General features: G+C 67.9%; 2 protein-coding genes across 5 annotated transcripts; both read left to right on the top strand.

Annotated features, from left to right (window-relative positions):
* Window positions 1–423: 423 nt before the first annotated feature.
* Window positions 424–12,828, top strand: KCNN1 (potassium calcium-activated channel subfamily N member 1). 2 transcript variants are annotated; one of them, XM_055804802.1, is made up of 10 exons: window positions 424–853; window positions 6,359–6,474; window positions 7,702–8,136; window positions 8,213–8,308; window positions 8,403–8,821; window positions 11,024–11,165; window positions 11,252–11,362; window positions 11,460–11,587; window positions 12,302–12,371; window positions 12,464–12,828. In XM_055804802.1, the coding sequence occupies exons 3-10, from the start codon at window positions 7,759–7,761 to the stop codon at window positions 12,734–12,736; spliced, it is 1,617 nt and encodes a 538-aa protein (XP_055660777.1). In that variant the 5' UTR covers window positions 424–853; window positions 6,359–6,474; window positions 7,702–7,758; the 3' UTR covers window positions 12,737–12,828. The 2 variants fall into 2 exon arrangements, with proteins under 2 accessions (XP_055660777.1, XP_055660776.1); XM_055804801.1 differs by lacking the exons at window positions 424–853; window positions 6,359–6,474 and adding an exon at window positions 7,022–7,201.
* A 1,253-nt stretch (window positions 12,829–14,081) lies between these two features.
* OCEL1 (occludin/ELL domain containing 1) lies at window positions 14,082–17,008 on the top strand. 3 transcript variants are annotated; one of them, XM_027796407.2, is made up of 6 exons: window positions 14,082–14,165; window positions 14,747–14,874; window positions 15,414–15,577; window positions 15,741–15,906; window positions 16,210–16,305; window positions 16,493–17,008. In XM_027796407.2, exons 1-6 carry the CDS (start codon window positions 14,153–14,155, stop codon window positions 16,610–16,612), a joined length of 687 nt encoding a protein of 228 aa, XP_027652208.2. In that variant the 5' UTR covers window positions 14,082–14,152; the 3' UTR covers window positions 16,613–17,008. The 3 variants fall into 3 exon arrangements, with proteins under 3 accessions (XP_027652208.2, XP_027652205.2, XP_027652207.1); XM_027796404.2 differs by having other exon boundaries at window positions 15,228–15,577; XM_027796406.2 differs by lacking the exon at window positions 16,210–16,305 and having other exon boundaries at window positions 15,228–15,577.
* The last annotated feature ends 1,697 nt before the right edge of the window (window positions 17,009–18,705 follow it).

The following is an 18,705-nucleotide window of genomic DNA, read 5'->3' as shown; positions in this document are numbered from 1 at the left end:
ACAACACCCCCATCCCCCCACAACACCCCCACCCTGCCCGCACCCCACTGCAGCCTGCAGAGCTTGGGTGGGATGTGCACCAAATCCAGGGGCCTGCTCAGGGGTGTCCCCCACACACACCCCTGCACCTGGGGGAATCCCTGCTTCCCCACCAGTGGCAATTGGACCCCTGGGTGCCACGCAGCAGCTGGGTACAATGCCCAGGTGGGTGCCCGTGGTCCCTGTGCCACCTGGTCCCTGTGCCACCCTGGGTGCTGCATCCTGCACATGCACCCGTGCCAGGCCAGCCAGAGGGCTGCTTCTGGTGCCACCGGGGGTGCTACCGAGGGCACCGCTGCAGGGTCTGAGCCACCACGGCTCCAGCTTCCCAGTGTCACGGGTGGGATGGTGCTGGGCACCAGGAAGGGAGAAGCACAGCGGTGGCGTGGGTGCTCGGGGAGGCACGGAGCGGGCGATCGCCCACATCCCCGCAGATGTGGCAATTAAAATGGGGGAGCCGGCAATAGGCTAAATTTAGCTGCAGACAATAGCTGCGGTGGCCGGGGCGGCGGGGAGGAACCGGGAGCGGGTGTGCGCGGCTGCGCGTGTGAGCGGAATAGCAACGCCGCCGCATCGCCGCCCCGGCAGCCCTGCGCGCTGGGGAAACCGAGGCACGGAGCAGCGGCGTGGGGCCAGGTGGGACCGCGGGGCCAGAGTCGAGGCACCCGGCCACCCCCGGCCCCCAACTCACCCGGTTGTGCCGGTGAAGCCTCTGGTCAGCCCGGGCTCACCGCTGCGCCGGCACGTGCCGACGCCAGGCCATGGTCACCGGTGGCAGTGCTCGAGGGGAGCGGAGGCCGGGGTCTGTCTGCAGGTGGGTGCACCGGGGCAGGGGGGGGGGGAATGGTGGGCTGGGGGCACCCCCGCAGCTCCTGAGGATGTGCTATGCTGGGGAACCCCCTCGCTCCTGGGAATCCCCGGCTCTTGGGAATCCCCCGGCTTGTGGGCACCTCCTGGCTCCCGGGGACCCCTGGTGTGGCAGGGATGGAGAGGGGCAGTGGGGGCATACCCGAAGGCTCTTTGGGAAGGGGATGCCATGAGGGGGCTGCCCCGAGGGCACCCTGAGGCTGGGGGGGTCTAGAGCAGGCTGCGCCCATTCAGCTGCCCCTGCTGCCCCCCCCCCCCCTGCACCCCGCAGGTCCCAGCACGGCGGGGAGCTGGGGGGGCTGGATCGGGGCAGCGGGGCGCGGGAAGCAGCCCACGGCAGTGACAATGAGGACGCGATGGGAGTGACTCTGCCCAGCTAAAAATATCCTCCTCCCCCATACTCCGCCAGCTTCTCGGCCTCAAGGTCACTGGCCGCCGCGGCAGGGCCGGGGGGGATGTGGGGGCGTGGGGCGGGGAAGCCCCCGGCCCCCCCCCCCGTGCCGTGGCTCCCACATGCACCCAGGCACGGCTGCCGTTGCTACTGCTGCTCCGCCACGCAGAGAGCTGCCAGCGGCTGCGGCCACTGCACCCCGGCCCATGCCCCCGCCGCCCCCTGGGCACCCCAGCTCGTCCCGACGCTCCCCATAGTGCGGGGCAGTGGCAAGTGAGCGGGCGTGGGGGTGGCACCGGTGGGGACGCTGGGGATGGCTTCCCCCTGCCGCGGCTGGGCGCCTGGGTGTGGGGAGCTGGGGGACACCGGGGATGCCCTGCCTGTGGTGGGTTGGCTGCTCTGGGCAAGCTCCAGCTGCCAGAGTCTGGGGGTCGCAGAGGTCTCTGGTGTGGCTGTGGCAGTGACGGTGTGAGGCTGGGGAGCAGGGCTGAGCGGGTCCCTCGGTGCTCCCCAGCAGCAGGGTCCAGCTGCCAGCACGGCCCCGGTGGGATGTGGCCCCAGGATGGCTCTGGAGGAACCAACCCTGCTCAGCACCCACTGAAACCAGGGAGTCTGTGCCACAAACAGCTTTGGTCGATCTGGCTGTGCCACCAGGAGCTGGCCATGCCGGGGTGGCGCGTCCAACGAGGCACCGAGGCTGGCGGGACCTCAGGCCGTGCGCGGTGTTTGCTGGTCAAAGCCTGGCTTGGCACTCGGGGCTGCTGGCAGGTTCTGGCAACACATGGTGCTCGTGGCCTCGATGTACCGGAGAGTGCCCGGTGTGCCACGGTGCAGCCATCGAGGCCATGGGCGTGGGGCCCTCCCTGCCCCTCCCGACCTTCCCTGTGACCTTGGGGACCCCGTGCAGGGCTGGGGACCGCAGTGGCTGCGGGGACACCTCCATGGTGGTGGGGACCACCACCCCGCCATGAGGGGACAAGGCTCTCCAAAGGTGCTTGAGGTTTAGGGGATCCCCCTCCCCCCAAGGAGCTTGTGGCAGTCCCAGGGGCCGCGGGGGCACCCATGTCCCCCCCAGCTGGCCCCGGGCAGGGGGTCTGTAGTGGCCCGGCAGGGGCAGCCAGGCGGAGCGGCTTTGTCCTTCGGCTGAGCTGAGCTGCGTGGGGGAGGCGGCAGGCAAACCCAGCGCAGCGGCTTTGTCTGGGGACGGCAGCGCAGTGGCGGCAGAGGGGGGTGTGGGGAGCCTGAACCCCCCACCCTAGACCCCACAGCACCCCCCATCCCAGCCCCAGGCACCTGCTTGGCTCCACACAGGTAGGACATCCCCGGCTGTGTCCCCTCCTGAGGTGGGAGGACTGGGGATAGGGTCCCCCTTGGGTTGGGGGTGCCTGGGGGGGTCCCGGCTGGTTCTGCCAGCCCCAGGGACACTGGTGCTGCCCCCGCTGTTCCTCCAGGGCCTGATCCAGCCCCAGCCCCAGAGCGTCTTGGTGGGGCTCAGGGGAGGGGTTTTCTTGGGGAGACCCCGGGATAAGCTGGGGATTCCCCTGCATCATGGCGGGGCCAGGGATGTTCGGGTGTCCCTGCGTGTCCCCACATGTCCCCTCACGTGTGCCAGCCTGCATGCCTCTCCCTGCGCTGTGGGACCCACTGACACCCCACAGCTCCATGGGTGGGAATGGGCCAGATCCTGCGTGGGGTGAATCACCCCACAAGTGCCAGGCTCTGCCCCTTTACACTGTCTCTGATGTGCCAGTGTGGACATGGGGTGACTGGGGGATGGGGGCCTGGCTGCTGGCGTCATCAGGGGTCCCACAGTGGCAGGGCTTGGCTGAGCCGACCTGGTGCTCTTTGGGAGCCCGGTGGCCTCATGCGGGTGCCTCCACCAGCCCCAGGGGGCTCAGATGGTCCTGTGCTCCCCCAAACCATACTCAAGCCCCTCTGCCCTGCCTGGGGGGACAGCGGTGGTGCCACACAGCCCCATCCAGCCCCGTGCCAGTGGGTGGGCAGCAGCATTTGCGGGGGCTGGGGGCTCCTGCCAGCACCAACAGATGCTCTCCAGCCTGGGACATATGGCCAGGGCTTGGCAGCAGCAGGAGTTGCGGCCACCCAAGGAACCAGGGCCACCACAGGGGATTTGAGGGGATGGGGGAGCTGCATGGGGTCTGACGCACTTTGTGCACCCGGCAAGCCCCGGGTCCCCATGCCGGCTGGCCAGAGGGCCCCTACAGCCCCGAGCTGGGGCATGGTGTGGGTCCTGCCACCCCGAGCACCCCTGCGCCATGGCTGGGGGGGGGGTCCCTGGTTCCCCGGCCCCTTTCCCCCAGTACAGCAGCAGGACTGTGGCCACGCCGCCTGGCTGGTGGCGTGGGGCCTGTGGGCACAGCCCCGCCAGCAGCCGCTGCTCCCCCAAATTCCTGCTCCACCCTCCCTGGGACCACGATTCCCAGGCAGGAATTAGTGAGCAGGTAATAAATAAATCACCAGTGGGGAGCCTTTCGGCTGCCCGCCTCTATTTTTAGCTGCACCCTCCTCTGCTGCAGTTGCTCCCAGGCAGCATCGCTACTCTGGGGCACAGGGGGAGCTGGGGGTCCCACTGCCACCCCCAAGGCACCAGGAGCTGCTGCAGCCCAGCCATGTGGGGGTTAAACCATGTCGTGCCCCCCCCCATCTGTGTCCCTGCTCCACGCAGGGTGAGGAGGTGCTGGGTCCCCCTTAGGACCCCTTCACCCGCCATCCCCATCCCTCCCAACCGAGGGACCTCTTTAAAGCCAGTGACATCTCATTCCTACCCAGGGCAGACAGGCCCCCCCTGCCTCCCCAGGGACCCCCGCAGCCCACCGGGGAGATGAGACCTCGTGGGCGCCCGTGTCCCAGCCCTGAGCGTTGCTGCGGGGGCGGCAGGAGCACCCTGCAGCCGTGCTGAGACACCCGGGCTGCGGCGGTGGGCGTCCTGCTGCCGCATCGCCACCAACCTCCCGGTGCGGGAGCTGCCGGGAGTGGGGACGCTCGGGGCCGTTGCTCAAGGACATGCGGCGGCCGTGGCCATCAGCCCTGGCTGGGGCCACCTGCCACGTCCCCGTCCCCGCAGTGGGGCCGTGGAGAACCACGCCGGGTACCCCCATGCTGCGCATCCCGCCCAAGCATCCTGGGGAACGCAGCCACCGGCCACAGTGTCCCCATGGGGACAGGGGACAGGGACCCCTCGGGGCTTTGCAGTTTTAATCAACCCTCTGGGCATTGAATCCTGCGGGAAACATCCCTATCGATGTCCTGACAGAGGGAAGATTTAATAAGGCCCATTTATGTTGCCGTCAATAGAAGCTATTAGTGAAATGACCACGGAGTGATGGTTAATAAAATATTTACCGTCATCCATCTGGGAGGGTTCTGGGGGCAGCTTCACCAGCCCCATTCAAGGTACCAAAAAGTTTGCTGGGCTGTGGGGTGGATGCTCTGCCCTGGCATGGCTCCGGCATCTCCGGCACCTCCGCGGCAAAGGGGCCTGGGGCCGGCAGCCCTGAGAAACCGCTTCCCCTCCATCCTGCCCGCTGCGTATTTTTTCTCCCCAACTGAGTATTAAAAAGAAATCGGAGCCCATTTTCCTGCAATAAATTTGGCAGAATGGAGAGAAAATGATCTGGCTCTGGAGGAGAGCCAGCCGCCCCGGATACACACCGGGGAGCAGCTGGGCGCTGGAGCTCGGCCACACAGCCTTTGCTCCCAAAGGTAGCAGGGAAGCATCTTCCCTGGCTCTGGTGCATCCCTCGGGGATGGGGAAGGAGTCCCAAACCCTGCTGCCCCCCACTCATGGGGAGGTGCTGGTGGCGATAGCACCTTCCCCAGTGTCCCCGCACTGGGAGGGATGTGGGAAAGGTGGTGATGTTTGCAACGGGGATGCCAGTGCCAGTTGCTCAGCGTGTTTGCTGGGATGGGCTGCAGCAGTATTTGGTGCTTGGAGGCCTGAAATGCGGGGAGCAGGGCCTGGCGGGGGGGGAGCTACGGGGACCCCCAGCTCCCCGATACAAGGAGCCCTGCAGCAACATGCCCCATCCTGGCCCTCTGACCGGGACAGCGCTGCCGGTGCCATTGGCATCGTGGGCTCCGTGCAGGGATTTTGAGGCCTGTTGTGCAATGGGGCCATTGGTGCTGGGGGTCTGCACTGGCTGCAGCGGGGCTGTTCATGCAGTGCAGCCCCTTGTGCAACGGGGCTGTTTGTGCAATGGGGCCATTTGTGCAATGGAGCTGTTGGTGCCAGGGGTCCACGCTGGCTGCAGCGGAGCTGTTCACGCAGTGCAACCCCACATACAACAGGACTGTTTATGCAATGGGGCTGTTGGTGCTGGGGGTCTGTGCCGGTGCAACAGGACCGGCTGGGCAATGCAGTCCCTCATGCAATGGGGCTGTTGGTACCAGGGGCCCATGCTTGCTGCAATGGGGCTGTTTGTGCAGTGCAGCCTCTCATGCAACGGGGCTGTTGGTGCAATGGGGCCATTGGTGCTGGGGGTCTGTGTTGGCTGCAATGGGGCTGTTTCTGCAGTGGGATCTGTGCTTTCTGCTGTGAGACCCCCTGTGTGATGTGGCTGCTTGTGCTGGTGGGGGGAGCTGTGCTGGCTCTGCGGGGCCACCCGTGCAGTGGGGCCAAGGGAACTGCCTGGGCTGGTGCCTCCCCCATTGCAGCTCAGCCCTGGCCACGCAGCAGGAGGGTGCAGGGCCGGGGGCTCAGCCCACGGACCCCTGGTGCCACTCCAGCCCTGCAGTCCCTGTACCCCACAGCCTGGTGACAAACCCACAGCTGGAAAATGCGGCTCTGCTTGCCGAATCCCCGCTCGCCCACCCTGGCTGCTGGGGGGGGGGCCTTGGGCTCAGTGTGGCACAGCAGCCCCCCTGCCCACAGCCCTGCTACTGCAGGTGGGGGGTGCACGGGGTGACACGGGACAGGGTGACCCCCTGAGTGGTGGGGCCAGGGCAGGACCCTCGGCTGGGTGCAGTTGCTCTGGGGGTCACTAGTACTGTGGCCAGGGGGGTTTGGGGACGCTGCTAATGCCACATCTCCTCTATGGCCAGGCGTGGAGGGAAGCCCATGGCACCCGGCCCCCCAGACCCCCGCCACGCAAAGCCCCGGCCCCACAGCCCCTAATGCCCCGAGGCCCCCCTCGGCCGGCCCTGGGGAGCCCGAGCAGGTAGGGGGGTACATGGGGCTGGGGTGGGCAGGGCTGCTGGTGTCAGGGGAATCATGGGGGTGCTGGGGGGGGAGTGACAGAGGGGATGTGCTGAGGATGCTGGAGGCAGCGTACTTGGGGTGCGTGGGGAGGATGGAGAGGGTGCACTGGGGGTGTGGGGGATGCAGGGGGGCTGATGGGGTTTGGGGGCAGAGGAGCTGTTCAGTGAGGCTGGAAGCTGGGGGGTGGTGGTGGGTGCATGGGGGGTGCTGGGCGTGTTACTGCGGGGGTGGAAGTGTGTGTGCTGGGGTGTGATGGGGGATGGGGGGGGATGGGGTGCATGGGGGTACAAAAGGGTGCATGGGGGTGTAGGGGGTACAGGGGGGGTGCACGGCCGGCGGTGCGAGGGGGGTGCCGGGGGTGAGGGAGCGGTGGGGCCGGGGCGGGGCCGGGGGGGTGCGGGGGCAGGAGGGGCTCTAGGGGCTCAGGGATGTCAGGGAGCGCATGGGGGGGGGTGGCTGTGGGCCCGGGGGCGGGGTCAGCGCGGGGGGCGTGGCGTGGGCGTGGCGTGACGCTCGTCACGGGGGGGCGGGGACGGTGCCCGCCAATGAGGCATCTCGGTCCGCCCCCGCCCCGCCCCCGGGCGCTCCGGTCCCGCCGCCGCGCGCCCCCGGGACCGAGCCGGGCTGCGGCGGCGGCAGCGGCGGCGGCGGCGGCGCGGCCCCGTCCCGTCCCGGCCCGGCGGCAGGTAGCGGGCAGGGGCCGGGGGCGGGGTCGAGCCGAGCCGAGCCCACCGGGCACGCCGGTACCGGGAGCCCCGGGCACAGCGGGGAGGTCGCAGGGCGGCGGGGACGCGCAGCTGCGGCTCGTTACCGGAGCCGTTCCGGGGGCCGCGGGCAGGGGTTGGCACCGGGAACCGGGAGCACCGTGGGGACGGACCCCTCCTGCCCTCGCTGTGCCCCCCACCCTGCCCCGGCGGGGCTGCTATGGGGGGGGCGACCGCGCTGCGGTGGCACCGACCCCCGGCAGGGTACACGGCTTCCCCCGTGGGCAGGAAACGTCCCCCGTGGGCAGGGTGCAGCCCCCCCCCTCCGTGGGCAGGGTGCAGCCCCCCTGCCACCGTCGAGGCCGGCACATGGGCACCACGTGCCCCAGGAAGTGTCGTCTGGTGCCGGGTGGGATGAGGATGCTGATCCCGGGGACCCCCCCCCAGGACCCCCCCATCCGACGCCATCCCCTCTCCCGCAGGTCGCCCCCGCGCCGCTGAGCCATGCGGGATCGCCTGGCCCCCTCCCCGCCAGAGCCATGAGCGGCTGCCGGTACAATGGGGGGGTGGCACGGCCCCGGGGCCCCCTGAGCGCCTCTGCCCGCACCCTGCACCCGCTGGAGGGGGAGACCCAGCCACTGCGGCCCCGCCATTCCCCTGGCCTCGAGGTGGTGGTCTCACGGCCAGAGCAGGCCGGGGGTTCGGATCCTGGCACCGCAGCGGCCCCGGCGCAGGATGCGGCTGAGGAGCGGGGCCGAGGACCCCGGCGGAACCAGAACATTGGGTACAAGCTGGGGCACCGGCGAGCCCTTTTTGAGAAGCGGAAGCGCCTCAGCGATTACGCCCTCATCTTTGGGATGTTCGGCATCGTGGTGATGGTCACAGAGACGGAGCTGTCCTGGGGGGTCTACACCAAGGTAGAGGGTGTGGTGGGTGGGCGGCTGGGGGTAGTGGGGGGCCTGCCCGGGCTGACACTGCCTGCCTCTCTCACAGGAGTCATCGTATTCGTTTGCACTGAAATGCCTTATCAGCCTCTCGACCATCATCCTCCTGGGGCTCATCGTCATGTACCACGCCAGAGAGATCCAGGTGAGGGGCACCCACTAGTGGGGGCTCACCAGGGCCACGCCACCCTGGGGATCCCACCGCCCACCCCCCCCCTCCTCTTCCTCCCCCCTGGCAGCTCTTCATGGTGGATAACGGCGCTGACGACTGGCGCATCGCCATGACCTACGAGCGCATCTTCTTCATTGCCCTGGAGTTGATCGTCTGCGCCATCCACCCCATCCCTGGCCAGTACCTCTTCACTTGGACGGCACGGTTGGCCTTCACCTATGCCGCCTCGGTGGCCGATGCTGATGTGGACATCATCCTCTCCATCCCCATGTTCCTGCGGCTGTACCTGATCGGGCGCGTCATGCTGCTGCACAGCAAGCTCTTCACCGACGCCTCCTCCCGCAGCATCGGTGCCCTCAACAAGATCAACTTCAACACCCGCTTTGTCATGAAGACCCTCATGACCATCTGCCCTGGCACTGTCCTCCTGGTGTTCAGCATCTCCTCCTGGATCATCGCTGCCTGGACGGTCCGCGTCTGCGAGAGGTACGGGGGGCGCTCCCTGATGGGGCTCTCGGGCTGGGGTGCAGCTGAGGACGCACGGTGCAGCCCCCGAGGCGGCTTTGGGGAGAGAAGAGGCTTCTTGGAGAAGAGGCCCCTGCTCTCCAGGCAGAGCCTCCCTGGCAGGACCCTTATGCCCCGGCTGGTGGCCGCAATGGTTTTGCCAAACCAAACCCGCTTGCCAAGGCAAGGCTGGGACGGGCGGACCCCCAGGCTGTCTCTAGAGCTCTCCCAAGCCCCTCTGTGCCCTGCCTGGGATGCAGCAGGACCCCCCCTCTCTGCCGGCTGCTCCGGCTAGGAGGAGCTGGGGGTCTTGCAGAGGGGACCAAGCCCTCGAGCAGGATGTGGCCCATGCTCCTTGGCTGCACCCACCAGGATGCCGGGGCTGGGATGCCCGCGCCGGTGCCCTGCCCCTTCTCGGCCGCTCCTGTGGGACTCGCATTAACGGCTCTTGTTTTCCCTCCCTGACCGCTCTGCTGCTTGCAGGGACAAACTGTGAGTCACCCCAGGGACCGACAGCGCGTCCTGCACGGGACGTCCCCCGCCCCCAGGCTTGTGCTACCCAGAATTTAGGATTAGCTGCAGCCAGTGGGTGGGGGGGTGTCAAGGCTGGGGGTCCGGGGGGGTGCAAAAAGGCCGTGGACACGGAAAGGGGCCTGAGCCCTTTTCCACTTGGAACCTCAGCAGCTGCTTTCTGTTCCCCCTGTGCCACCCAGCCAGGGTGGCTGTGGTGCCCAGCACAGCTGCAGACACGAGCCGGGGGTCCCATCGCAGCATGCGGGGGTGGGGCAGAGCACAGGTCCTTCTGCCAGGGCTCTTGGGGGGCTTTTGGAGGGGTGGGCTTGCTGCAGGAATCGCTGCAGGTCCTGGGGTGGCCCCGGGGGGGAGGGGGAAACCCTGGCAAGGAGCAGAGCTGAGCCAGAGCAGCCAGGAAGGAGCTGCTGGATCCTTGTTCCTAACCGGAGGCTTCGGCTGAGTCTCCAAAGGGCTTTTGCTCGGCTCTGGCTGTTGCTGGCGCTCGGTGTTTCCCCTCCTTGACGTGCACAGTCTGGGTGTGTTGGAGTCCCAGGTGCTCCCCAGCAGGACGGAGGGAAGCGGGGAGCACTGCAGCCCCCCCTGTCCGGGGGAGCATCGCCAGGGGGTGACGTCCTCAGGCTGCCAGCCCTTTGGGGACGAGCTCAGCCCTCACTGCCAGCCCCCCGTGGGGTGCCGGTGCCCCCCAGCATTGCCCTGCTGCATCCCTCAGTGCCGACTGAGGTTCCAAGCCCAAGCCGATGGCTGTGCCTGTGCCCGGGGGGCCGGGGGGGCCGGGGGCAGGGACGCAGCAATCCTAAATTCCTCACCGCACGCTTGAGTTCACCCCAGCTTGCTCCTTCCTTCCCTCTTCTCCCTCCCAGCACCCGGTTTGCCCAGCTCCCTGCTGCTCCCTGCATGCCCCCGACCCGCTGCCCGGCTTGGCCACTGCACCCAGCGCTGGGCTCCACTGCTCATCCCCAGGCTCGTCCCCGCAAGCAGCGGGGGCCATGTCTGGGGGTCCCTTGGGGAGGGGGTGAGGGGCACAGCCATCTGCATTCGTGGCATCGGCACTGGCCATGAAATCTCAAAGCGCAGTGTCCCCTGCTTCCCCCCGCCCCCAGTGACACCCGTAGTGGCCTCGGGGCCCTTTGTAGCCTTGCTTGGGGGGCAGCTTGCCAAGGTGGCCCCTCCAGGGGCTTGCGGGGTGTTTGCTCTGGCTGGGTCTGTGCAGCCATCCCCTGCTCTGCAGAGGGGGGGTATCCCTTCTCCTGGGGGGGGGTCACGCAGTGACACCCACGTCCTGTGCTTAGAGAGGTCTGGGGGAGCTTCAGGAGGATGGGGGCTGCTGCTCTGCGCCTCGGTATCCTCATCCAGCCCCCCCGAGCCAGCACTGCTCCTGGGGGCTGCAGCCACCCCCGGAGCTTTCCTCCTTCCTGGCACCTGTGTCTGGAGTGCCCATACCTGGTGTCCCCAAAGTGTCCCCAGGGTGTCCCCAGCTGCTTTGGGGCCCCATGTGCCAGTGATGTGGTTGGGAGCTTGGGGACCCTCCTGGCTGCAGCCACCGGATGGGAAAGTAGCTAAAAACCACGTGGCAAAGCTGGTGGTGCCACGAGGGGCACGTGGTGGGACCGGGACTGTGCGGTGACATCAGCTCCGCTCGGCCCTGGGCAGGTACCATGACAAGCAGGAGGTGACCAGCAACTTCTTGGGAGCGATGTGGCTGATCTCCATCACCTTCCTCTCCATCGGCTACGGGGACATGGTGCCGCACACCTACTGCGGGAAGGGCGTGTGTCTGCTCACTGGCATCATGGTGAGCGCCGGCAAGGGGGACAGGCCGGGGGGGACATGACTCCTGTGCCCCCCCACTGCCCTCACCCCGGGGCTTTCTGCCCGCAGGGTGCTGGCTGCACTGCTCTGGTTGTCGCTGTCGTTGCCAGAAAGCTAGAGCTCACCAAAGCAGAGAAACACGTGCACAACTTCATGATGGATACGCAGCTAACAAAGCGGGTAAGACCCCCCTGGTGCTGTCCCCCCAGCCCCATCAGGCACAGCATTGCCGGGCGCTGGACCAGCCATCTTCATCCGTGACCCTGGTTGCTTCCAGGTGAAAAATGCTGCTGCCAACGTACTCAGGGAAACGTGGCTCATCTACAAACACACCAAGCTGGTGAAGAAGATCGACCATGCCAAAGTTCGGAAACACCAGCGTAAGTTCCTCCAAGCCATCCATCAGTAAGTGCCAAACCTTTACCTGCTTCCTACGAGGAGGTTTTTCCCATCGTGGCTCCGGAACGAGAGCTGGGGGCTCCCTCCCTTTCTGCGCCCGTGCTGCTTGGACCCCTGGGTTGGGAGCCAGGTGGTCCCTGTCCCCTGTCCCTGTCCCCACTGCGGAGCTGCTCTCCTGGTGGGTGGGGACCTCGACGATGCTGGGGTGTCCCCAGGGGTGCTGGATTGAGGAGGCTTGATGTGACCATGTGTGCCATCCGGCTTCACCCGCACTGGGGAGCAGGGCTGGGGGCTGCGAGCCCCTTGGCACCTCGTGCTTTGGGGGGACAACCAAGGGGCACCCAGCTTGGGGGAGGAAACCCGGGGGGGGGGGGGGCGGGATGGCCGTGCTGCGGCTGCTGTCATCTCCCTGCGCTCTTCGTGGTGGTATTAAACCTGCTGTTGTGTTTTGTCTCTGTTCTGCCCTGTCCCTGCAGAGCTCAGAAGTAAGTTGCCCCACGGGGCTGCTCCTCTCCTCCACCTGCTCCTGTTTGCATGGGCTTGTTGCTGCAAAACTGTGGGGGGAGGAAACACGGGGGCGCAGCCCCCCTGGGGCTGTCCGGGGCAAGGATGGAGGGGCAGAGGCTGTGCTTGTGGGGTAGGGGGCCTGCATGCTGGGGTGCTGGGGGTGCTGCCTGGGGGTATGGCTGACCCTGACCCTGCTCCCCCGTGTCTCTGCAGGTTGAGGAGCGTGAAGATGGAGCAGCGGAAGCTGAATGACCAGGCCAACACACTGGTGGACCTGGCAAAGGTGAGCGATGCTGGGATGGGATCCAGGGGACCCCACTGCAGGGGGGCTCCTGGTGCTGAGCCCCCTGCCCCACTGTGTCCCCTACCTGTCAGACCCAGAACATCATGTACGACATGGTCTCGGAGCTGCAGGAACGTAATGAGGATCTGGAGAAGCGTCTGGGTGCCCTGGAGAGCAAGATGGAGGCGCTGGGGCTGAGCCTGCTGGCGCTGCCTGGGCTGGTCAGCCAAGCCCTGGGGCAGCAGCAGCGTGAGCTCCTGGGGAGCTGGACCCCCCGCCTCTGCTCCGCCACGGCCCCTTGCACCCCCACCCGACCCCCCAGGTCCCCTTCCACCGCCCCCCCCACCTCCTCGGACAGCGGGTGATGGGGGTGGGGGGGGGGCCGGGACCCCTCTTATGTCTGGCCATCGTGTGGCTGATTTCAGTAGCTTTGTTCTGTAAAGCCCTGTATAAATTTCCTGCGTTCACTGTGCTGGCGTGAGGCTGGAGCCCTCCCCGAGCCGCCCCGTGCCCCCCCTGGCCGGGCGGGGGGTGAGCCCTGGCCTCCAGGAGGGCTTTTTAGAGGGGGGGGATGCAGCAGCCACTGCACCAAGGGGGATAGAGCAGCCCTGAGGGGGATGGAGCTGAGGGGGGGGAGAAGGGGTAGGGGAGGAGAAGCCAAGAGCCCTGAGCATTGGGAGGGGGGTTTTTGGGGGCTTCCCCCCCGGGTGTGTGGGGGCGGAGGTTAGGGACAGGGTGGGGGGACACCTGGGGTCTTGCCTGGAAGGCGCGGAGGAGGGGGCAGACCCCCGTGGTTGAGAGCAGGGCTGAGCCCCGGGGGTTGAGGATTTTGGGGGGTCAGGGGGCTCTGTTCCTGGCTCTGCCACGAAGTGACCTTGGCCAAGTCATGTCACCTCTCTGTGCCTCAGTTTCCCCCATCTGTAAAATGGGGGGGGGGGGGGGGAGCGGGGGGGGGGGACACACAATGATACCGACCATTGTAAAGTGCTGTGAGATTCCTGGATGCAATATTCAGCCCAGCCCCCTGCCAGCGGGGTGGGCAAAGACCCTCTGCTGGGACCCCCAGACCCCCCCGGGGGCCAGTCGTGCTCCCCAGCCAGGACCCTCGGTGGGGGGGCCCCGGGAGCGGGGGGCTGAGGCGCGTATTAAAGGAGGCTGAACTGGATGCTTCACTCTCTGCTCGCGGCAGCGGGACCCCTGCCCGGTGGGAGGGGGGGCATGGGGGGGGGGGGCTTGGAAGTGGGGGGAGCTCTGCAGCTTCCCTGGCTGCGACGGAAGCTCCCCCCATCCTGGAAACACTGCAGGAGGGGGATGGGGCTGGCATGAGGGCTCCAGCCCCACCCCGGGGGTGCACTGGGAGCTTGCAGCCCCCCACTTGCTGGCACTGGGGGCAGGTGGGGGGGGGGTCCCTGCAGTGGCTTGGGGGCGGGGGTGATGGGGCTGGGCTCAGAGCATCCCTGGCCATGCTGGGGTACCCAGGCTCCCCGTGCACAGCCGCAGGGTGTCGGTGCTGCCCAGCCCACTGTGAAGCCAAATCGGGGGCCTGATGCTGGGACTCAGCAGAAGGTGGGTGCAGGATGAGGCCCTCGGTGGGCACCGGGAAGGCTGGAGGAGGGTGGGCAGGATCTGGCCCCTGCCCACACAGGGCCCCGTGGCCACGCTTCGGGGTGGCACATTGCTGTTAATGTTTAACCGCTGGTGCCTGTCGCTGGCGGGTGGTGGCCAAGGGACGTCGCAGTGGCCGAGGGACATTGCGGGGAGCCCCAGGCCCACGTCCCACCATGAGACGGGCAGGTAACAGTGGGGGAGGGGGGGCTTGGGGCGCCAGATGCTGTCCTGGGGTAGGGATTGGGGGGGTGGGGATGTGGAGCCAGGGGGGTGACACAGTGGGACTGGGCTGCTGGACAGGAGCCCAGCAGCAACCATGGGGTCCTTGGGAGGCGGGGGGGCAAGCGGGAATCGGCCGGCAACAATGCAGTGGGGACCCTTCCCCTCCTCCTGCCTGGAGGCTCTAGTGGGTCCCTGCTCCTGCCCAGCTTGGGTGCTGGGAGCACTGGCGGGTGCTTTCCCACTCACCCACAGGCATTTCCAGCCCCGGCTGTGGGGGACTGGGATGGGGTGGCAGCCCTGGTTTGCGCACCGGGGAGAGCTCACAGGAGGTGACATCCCCTGGGCACGGTTGGAGCTCACCGCTGGGTCCCAGTGTCAGATGCTGCTTGTAAACCCCAAGCGAGCTGTGGGGAGGGGAGGTGGCTCAGGGCCAGGCAAGTGTGCCCCGTGGGGGAAACTGAGGCACGTGAAAAGGGCTGGTGACCCATGTCAGCTCGCCGTGGGGTTTGCTCCCAGCCCTTCTCATCTCGGGGCTTCTCCTCCAGTGGGGCTCAGCCCAGAGGCGGGGAAGCGAAGCAGCCACCGGATGGACCCAGGGGACTCCCATCACCCCAAAGGCGCTGGGAGCCGATGGCCAAGCCCACGCACCCCACCGGGGAGCCGGGGCTGCTGGGTATGGAGCTGGGTGCAGGGGTGCTGCAGGCTGGGCTGAAGGTTTGGCACCACTTCTTCTCCATGAAGTCCTGGTTGGGGCTACTGGGGGCCTGGAGGGGCTGGGGGCAGCCACCCTGACCTGGCTGCTCACTGCCATCCCTGTGGGGCTGGGGGCCACTACTGGTGACCACAGCATCCTCCTGCCCACCCCCAGCCCCACCAGATCTCAACGGGCTCATGTGTCTCCTCTACCTGGCAGTGGCATATGTCAGTGCTGTCACCCTGGGGGGCTGTGCCACGGCCCCCTCCTTGCCAGCAGCTCCCACCTGGCCAGGGTGCTGGCAGCCACTCTCATCTTCATCTTCCTCACAGCACTGCTCTGCCTGGCCGGCAGCCAGCTGTTTCTCCAGATGTGGAGGCATGAGGTGGCCTGGAAGCACTGGGAGGTCCCCAGGGGTCCCATTGTCACCGGGAGTGAGGACAGCCTCAGTGGTGTGTCCCCCGTGCCCTCTGGTATGGTGGCCATGCAGCCTCACACCCCTCCCTTGTGTCCTGAAGCCTCTGCCAGCCCGAGCCAGGCATGTCACCTTCGAGGATGAAGTGGTGCCACCAGGGAGACCCCTGGCGAGGGTCCGCCCTGCTGAGAAGCGGGAGAAGCTGGGGCTCATGTCTGTTCCCCCAGGGCTGGCACCCCGGCCACGTGCTGTCCCAGACTACGTGGTGTAAGTGCCTCCTGTGGGGATGGGGACAGCCACGGGACAGGGTGTCCTGGAGCCCCAGGGACCTGTGACAGCCACCCGAGGGAGTCCTGCCTGCCAGCGTGTGCAGGCAGCGCCTGGGCTCCCCCTCCCACACTCTGAGCCTTGTGGCTTCGTGGTGGCACAGAAAGTACCCGGCGATCCGGAGCCCCCGGCAGCGGGAGGGCTACAAGGGCGTCTTCCAGGACCAGCGGGCAGAGTACACGGAGCTGCTCGGGGAGGTCCGCACCGCGCGCTGGCAGCTCGGGGGGCCAGAGGCGGCGATGGCCCAGCCGCGCACCACGAGCACGACGGTGGGTCCCTCGGTGGGTGCCGGCTGTGGGCACCATGTGTCTTGTGGGCAGCGTTGGGTGCGATGAGTTGGCCGGTCTCTGCTGGGCCTGGGGCTGGGGCTGGGGGGTCTGCAGTGGGTGGGGGGACGTGGACACCCAGGTGGTATGAGTGATGCTCCAACGCACCTGGCAGCTGCTGGAAAATTGATGAGTGGCGGCATTTCGTGGCTACGCCCTGGGTGAGGTTTTGGTGGCGGCACTGGGGGAAGGCTGGCTGCCCACCCTGAGTCCCCCCAGGCTCATCAGCTCTGGCTGCCTCATTAGGGCCGGGCTGACCCCCCTCCCCAGGGCTCCAGGACGTGTCTTTCCACCCCGCAGGACAGCAGTGGGGTGGCCCACACCTGCGTGAGGAAGAGGAGGGTGAGCAGGGGAAGTGCTCAGCATCTGCTCCCCATGCTGGGGAGGCTGCAAGCCCATGGTCTCCCCATCGCACCTCTCCCTCTTCCCCAGTGCTTGGGGGGGGGGGGGGGGGGTCCCCAGGGAGGGCACCACAGGACCCCAGTGCCATGGCAGGTTTCCTCCTGGCTGAGCACCATCCGACCAGCAGGATTCAGCCTTCCTGGAAAAGCAGCAGCGCTGCGAATACCTGAAGCAGAAGCTGACGCACATCAAGGCGCGGATCCAGGAGTACGATCGTGACGCCCGCCACGACGCCGTCTTCTTCTGAGCCTGCGCACCAGCTGGCACCGACGCCATGGGACGGTGACCCCGGGGGGGGGGCACCCCGGGGGGGACCCCAGGGGTGGGGAGGGGGTGGCAGTGCTGCAAGGTGCACCCAGCGCCCACCCAGCCATTGCACCCACTCGGGCGTGGAGAGCAAAGCCCTAGGCTCCTCGCGCTGCTGGTTTTGGGGTCCTCTGGGTGCCCCAGGGACCCTTGTGACCCCGGGCTCCCCAGGGAGGTTGGGGGGCTCTGGGGGGGCATGCTCCCTGTTCCCACGGGGGGGCCAGGCCCTGGCTGTGCCCCTCACCTCCTGTGAACTAGGGACCCCCCCACCCCGGGGCAGCAGGTGCAGCTGCAGTAGTGGCCAGAATCGGTGTAAGTAAAACATTGTAATAATTTCTTTTCTTTCTTCTTTTTGGGGGGGTGGTGGGGATGTCTTAATGGGCATCCTGGGGCACCCACAGCAGCTGGCTGCCGGCAAACGCGCCCCACCCGAGCACCCATGGGACCCTCCCGCCCCCAAGAAAACAAAGCGGGGATGGGAGGGGGTGAGCAGACCCCCGCCCCCAAAGCCCTGCGGGGTCCCAGCCGGGGGTGCCCCTCGCCCCGTTTCGGACCCCTCCTTATCTCACCGGGGCGCCGGGCCGGGGGTGCGGCTCTGGAAGCGGCCCCCGGGGCTCCCCCCTCCCCATCCCACCCCTCCCCTCCCCTCCCCTCCCCGGAGGCGGAAACCGGGGCCGGTCTCCAGCAGCGCCGCCGCCGCCGCGCCGCCGGTCCCGGCTGCCATTTTAAGGTGAACAAAGAGGCGGAGGCGCGGGCAGGTGAGTGGCTCCGCGGCAGGCGGGACCCCCGGCACCGGCACCGGGGGGAGAGCAGGCGAGCGGTACCGGAGGGGGCACCGGGGGGCCCGTCCTGCCCCGCCGCCCCTGCGCGCACTGGGGTCCCACCGGCGCCGGGCTCCCCACCGGCACCGAGCTCCCCATCGGTACCGGGCTCCCCACCGGCACTGGGCTTCCTACCGGCACCGAGCTCCCCATCGGTACCGGGCTCCCCACCGGCACTGGGCTTCCTACCGGCACCGGGGGTCCCACCAGGCTCCCTACTAGCACCGAGCTCCCTACGGCACCAGGCTCCCCACCGGGGTCCCTACCGGTACCGGCACTAGGCTCCCCACCAGCACCGGGGTCGGCACCGGGCTCCTCACCGAGCTCCCCTACCGGTACCGGCACCAGGCTGCCCACCAGCACCGGGGTCGGCACCGGGCTCCCCACCGAGCTCCCCTACCGGTACCGGCACTAGGCTCCCCACCAGCACCGGGGTCGGCACCGGGCTCCCCACCGAGCTCCCCCACCGGCATCGGGTTCCCCACTGGGGTCCCTCCCGGTACAAGGGTCGGCACACGTGGTCCCACCGAGTTCCCCCGCCGGTACCGGGCTCCTCAGTGCACCGGGGCTCCCGGCGCCGCAGCCCCGGCGGGTGGAAGGCGGGAGGCGGGGGGGAGCGGGGCCGGGGTCGCTCTGCCCGCCCGGTGCCCCCGCAGCGCGGGAAGGACCCCCGAAGCCCCCGGCCCCGTGTCCTCCTCGGGGTGCCCTGGGGTTATCGCTCCGGGAGCCCGTCCCTGCTGCTGCCGTGCCCCGGTGGCAGCATGCGTGGGGGTCCCCGGTGGGACGGGGGGGTCAGGCCGCGGCCCCGGGACTTAATCCGACTGGGGCGGGTGGGTTTGGGGGTTTATGGGGGGTGGGATCCCCTGAAGTGTGTGTGTGTTGGTTTGGGCACCCAGGGGGACCCCCCGGGGCACCTCTGGGACCACAGCTGCACCCCAGACCCCCGCTGCCCACACTTGCTGGGTGTCAAGGGCTGCCACCCCCCACGCCCCCAGCCCAGGGGCCTGATCCTGCATGCTGAGCCCTGGCACTGCCGGAGCAGGTGCCTGGGTTGGGTTTCCCACAGGGTTCAGGTTTCCCTTGCTCTGCTCCCTGTGCCGCAGCGGGGGTCTTTGGGCCAGGGGGGGTCTCTGCACGGGGCCGGCCCTACATCAACTTTGAAAAAAACCCAGTTTTTTAAAACTGATTTGGTACTTTTCACTGCGTTGTTGCT

The sequence above is a fragment of the Falco peregrinus genome, chromosome 5, assembly GCF_023634155.1.
Source record: "Falco peregrinus isolate bFalPer1 chromosome 5, bFalPer1.pri, whole genome shotgun sequence".
Classification (NCBI taxonomy): domain Eukaryota; kingdom Metazoa; phylum Chordata; class Aves; order Falconiformes; family Falconidae; genus Falco; species Falco peregrinus.
Note: the sequence above shows the minus strand (reverse complement) of the source record. Positions and strands in the feature narration are given on the sequence as shown.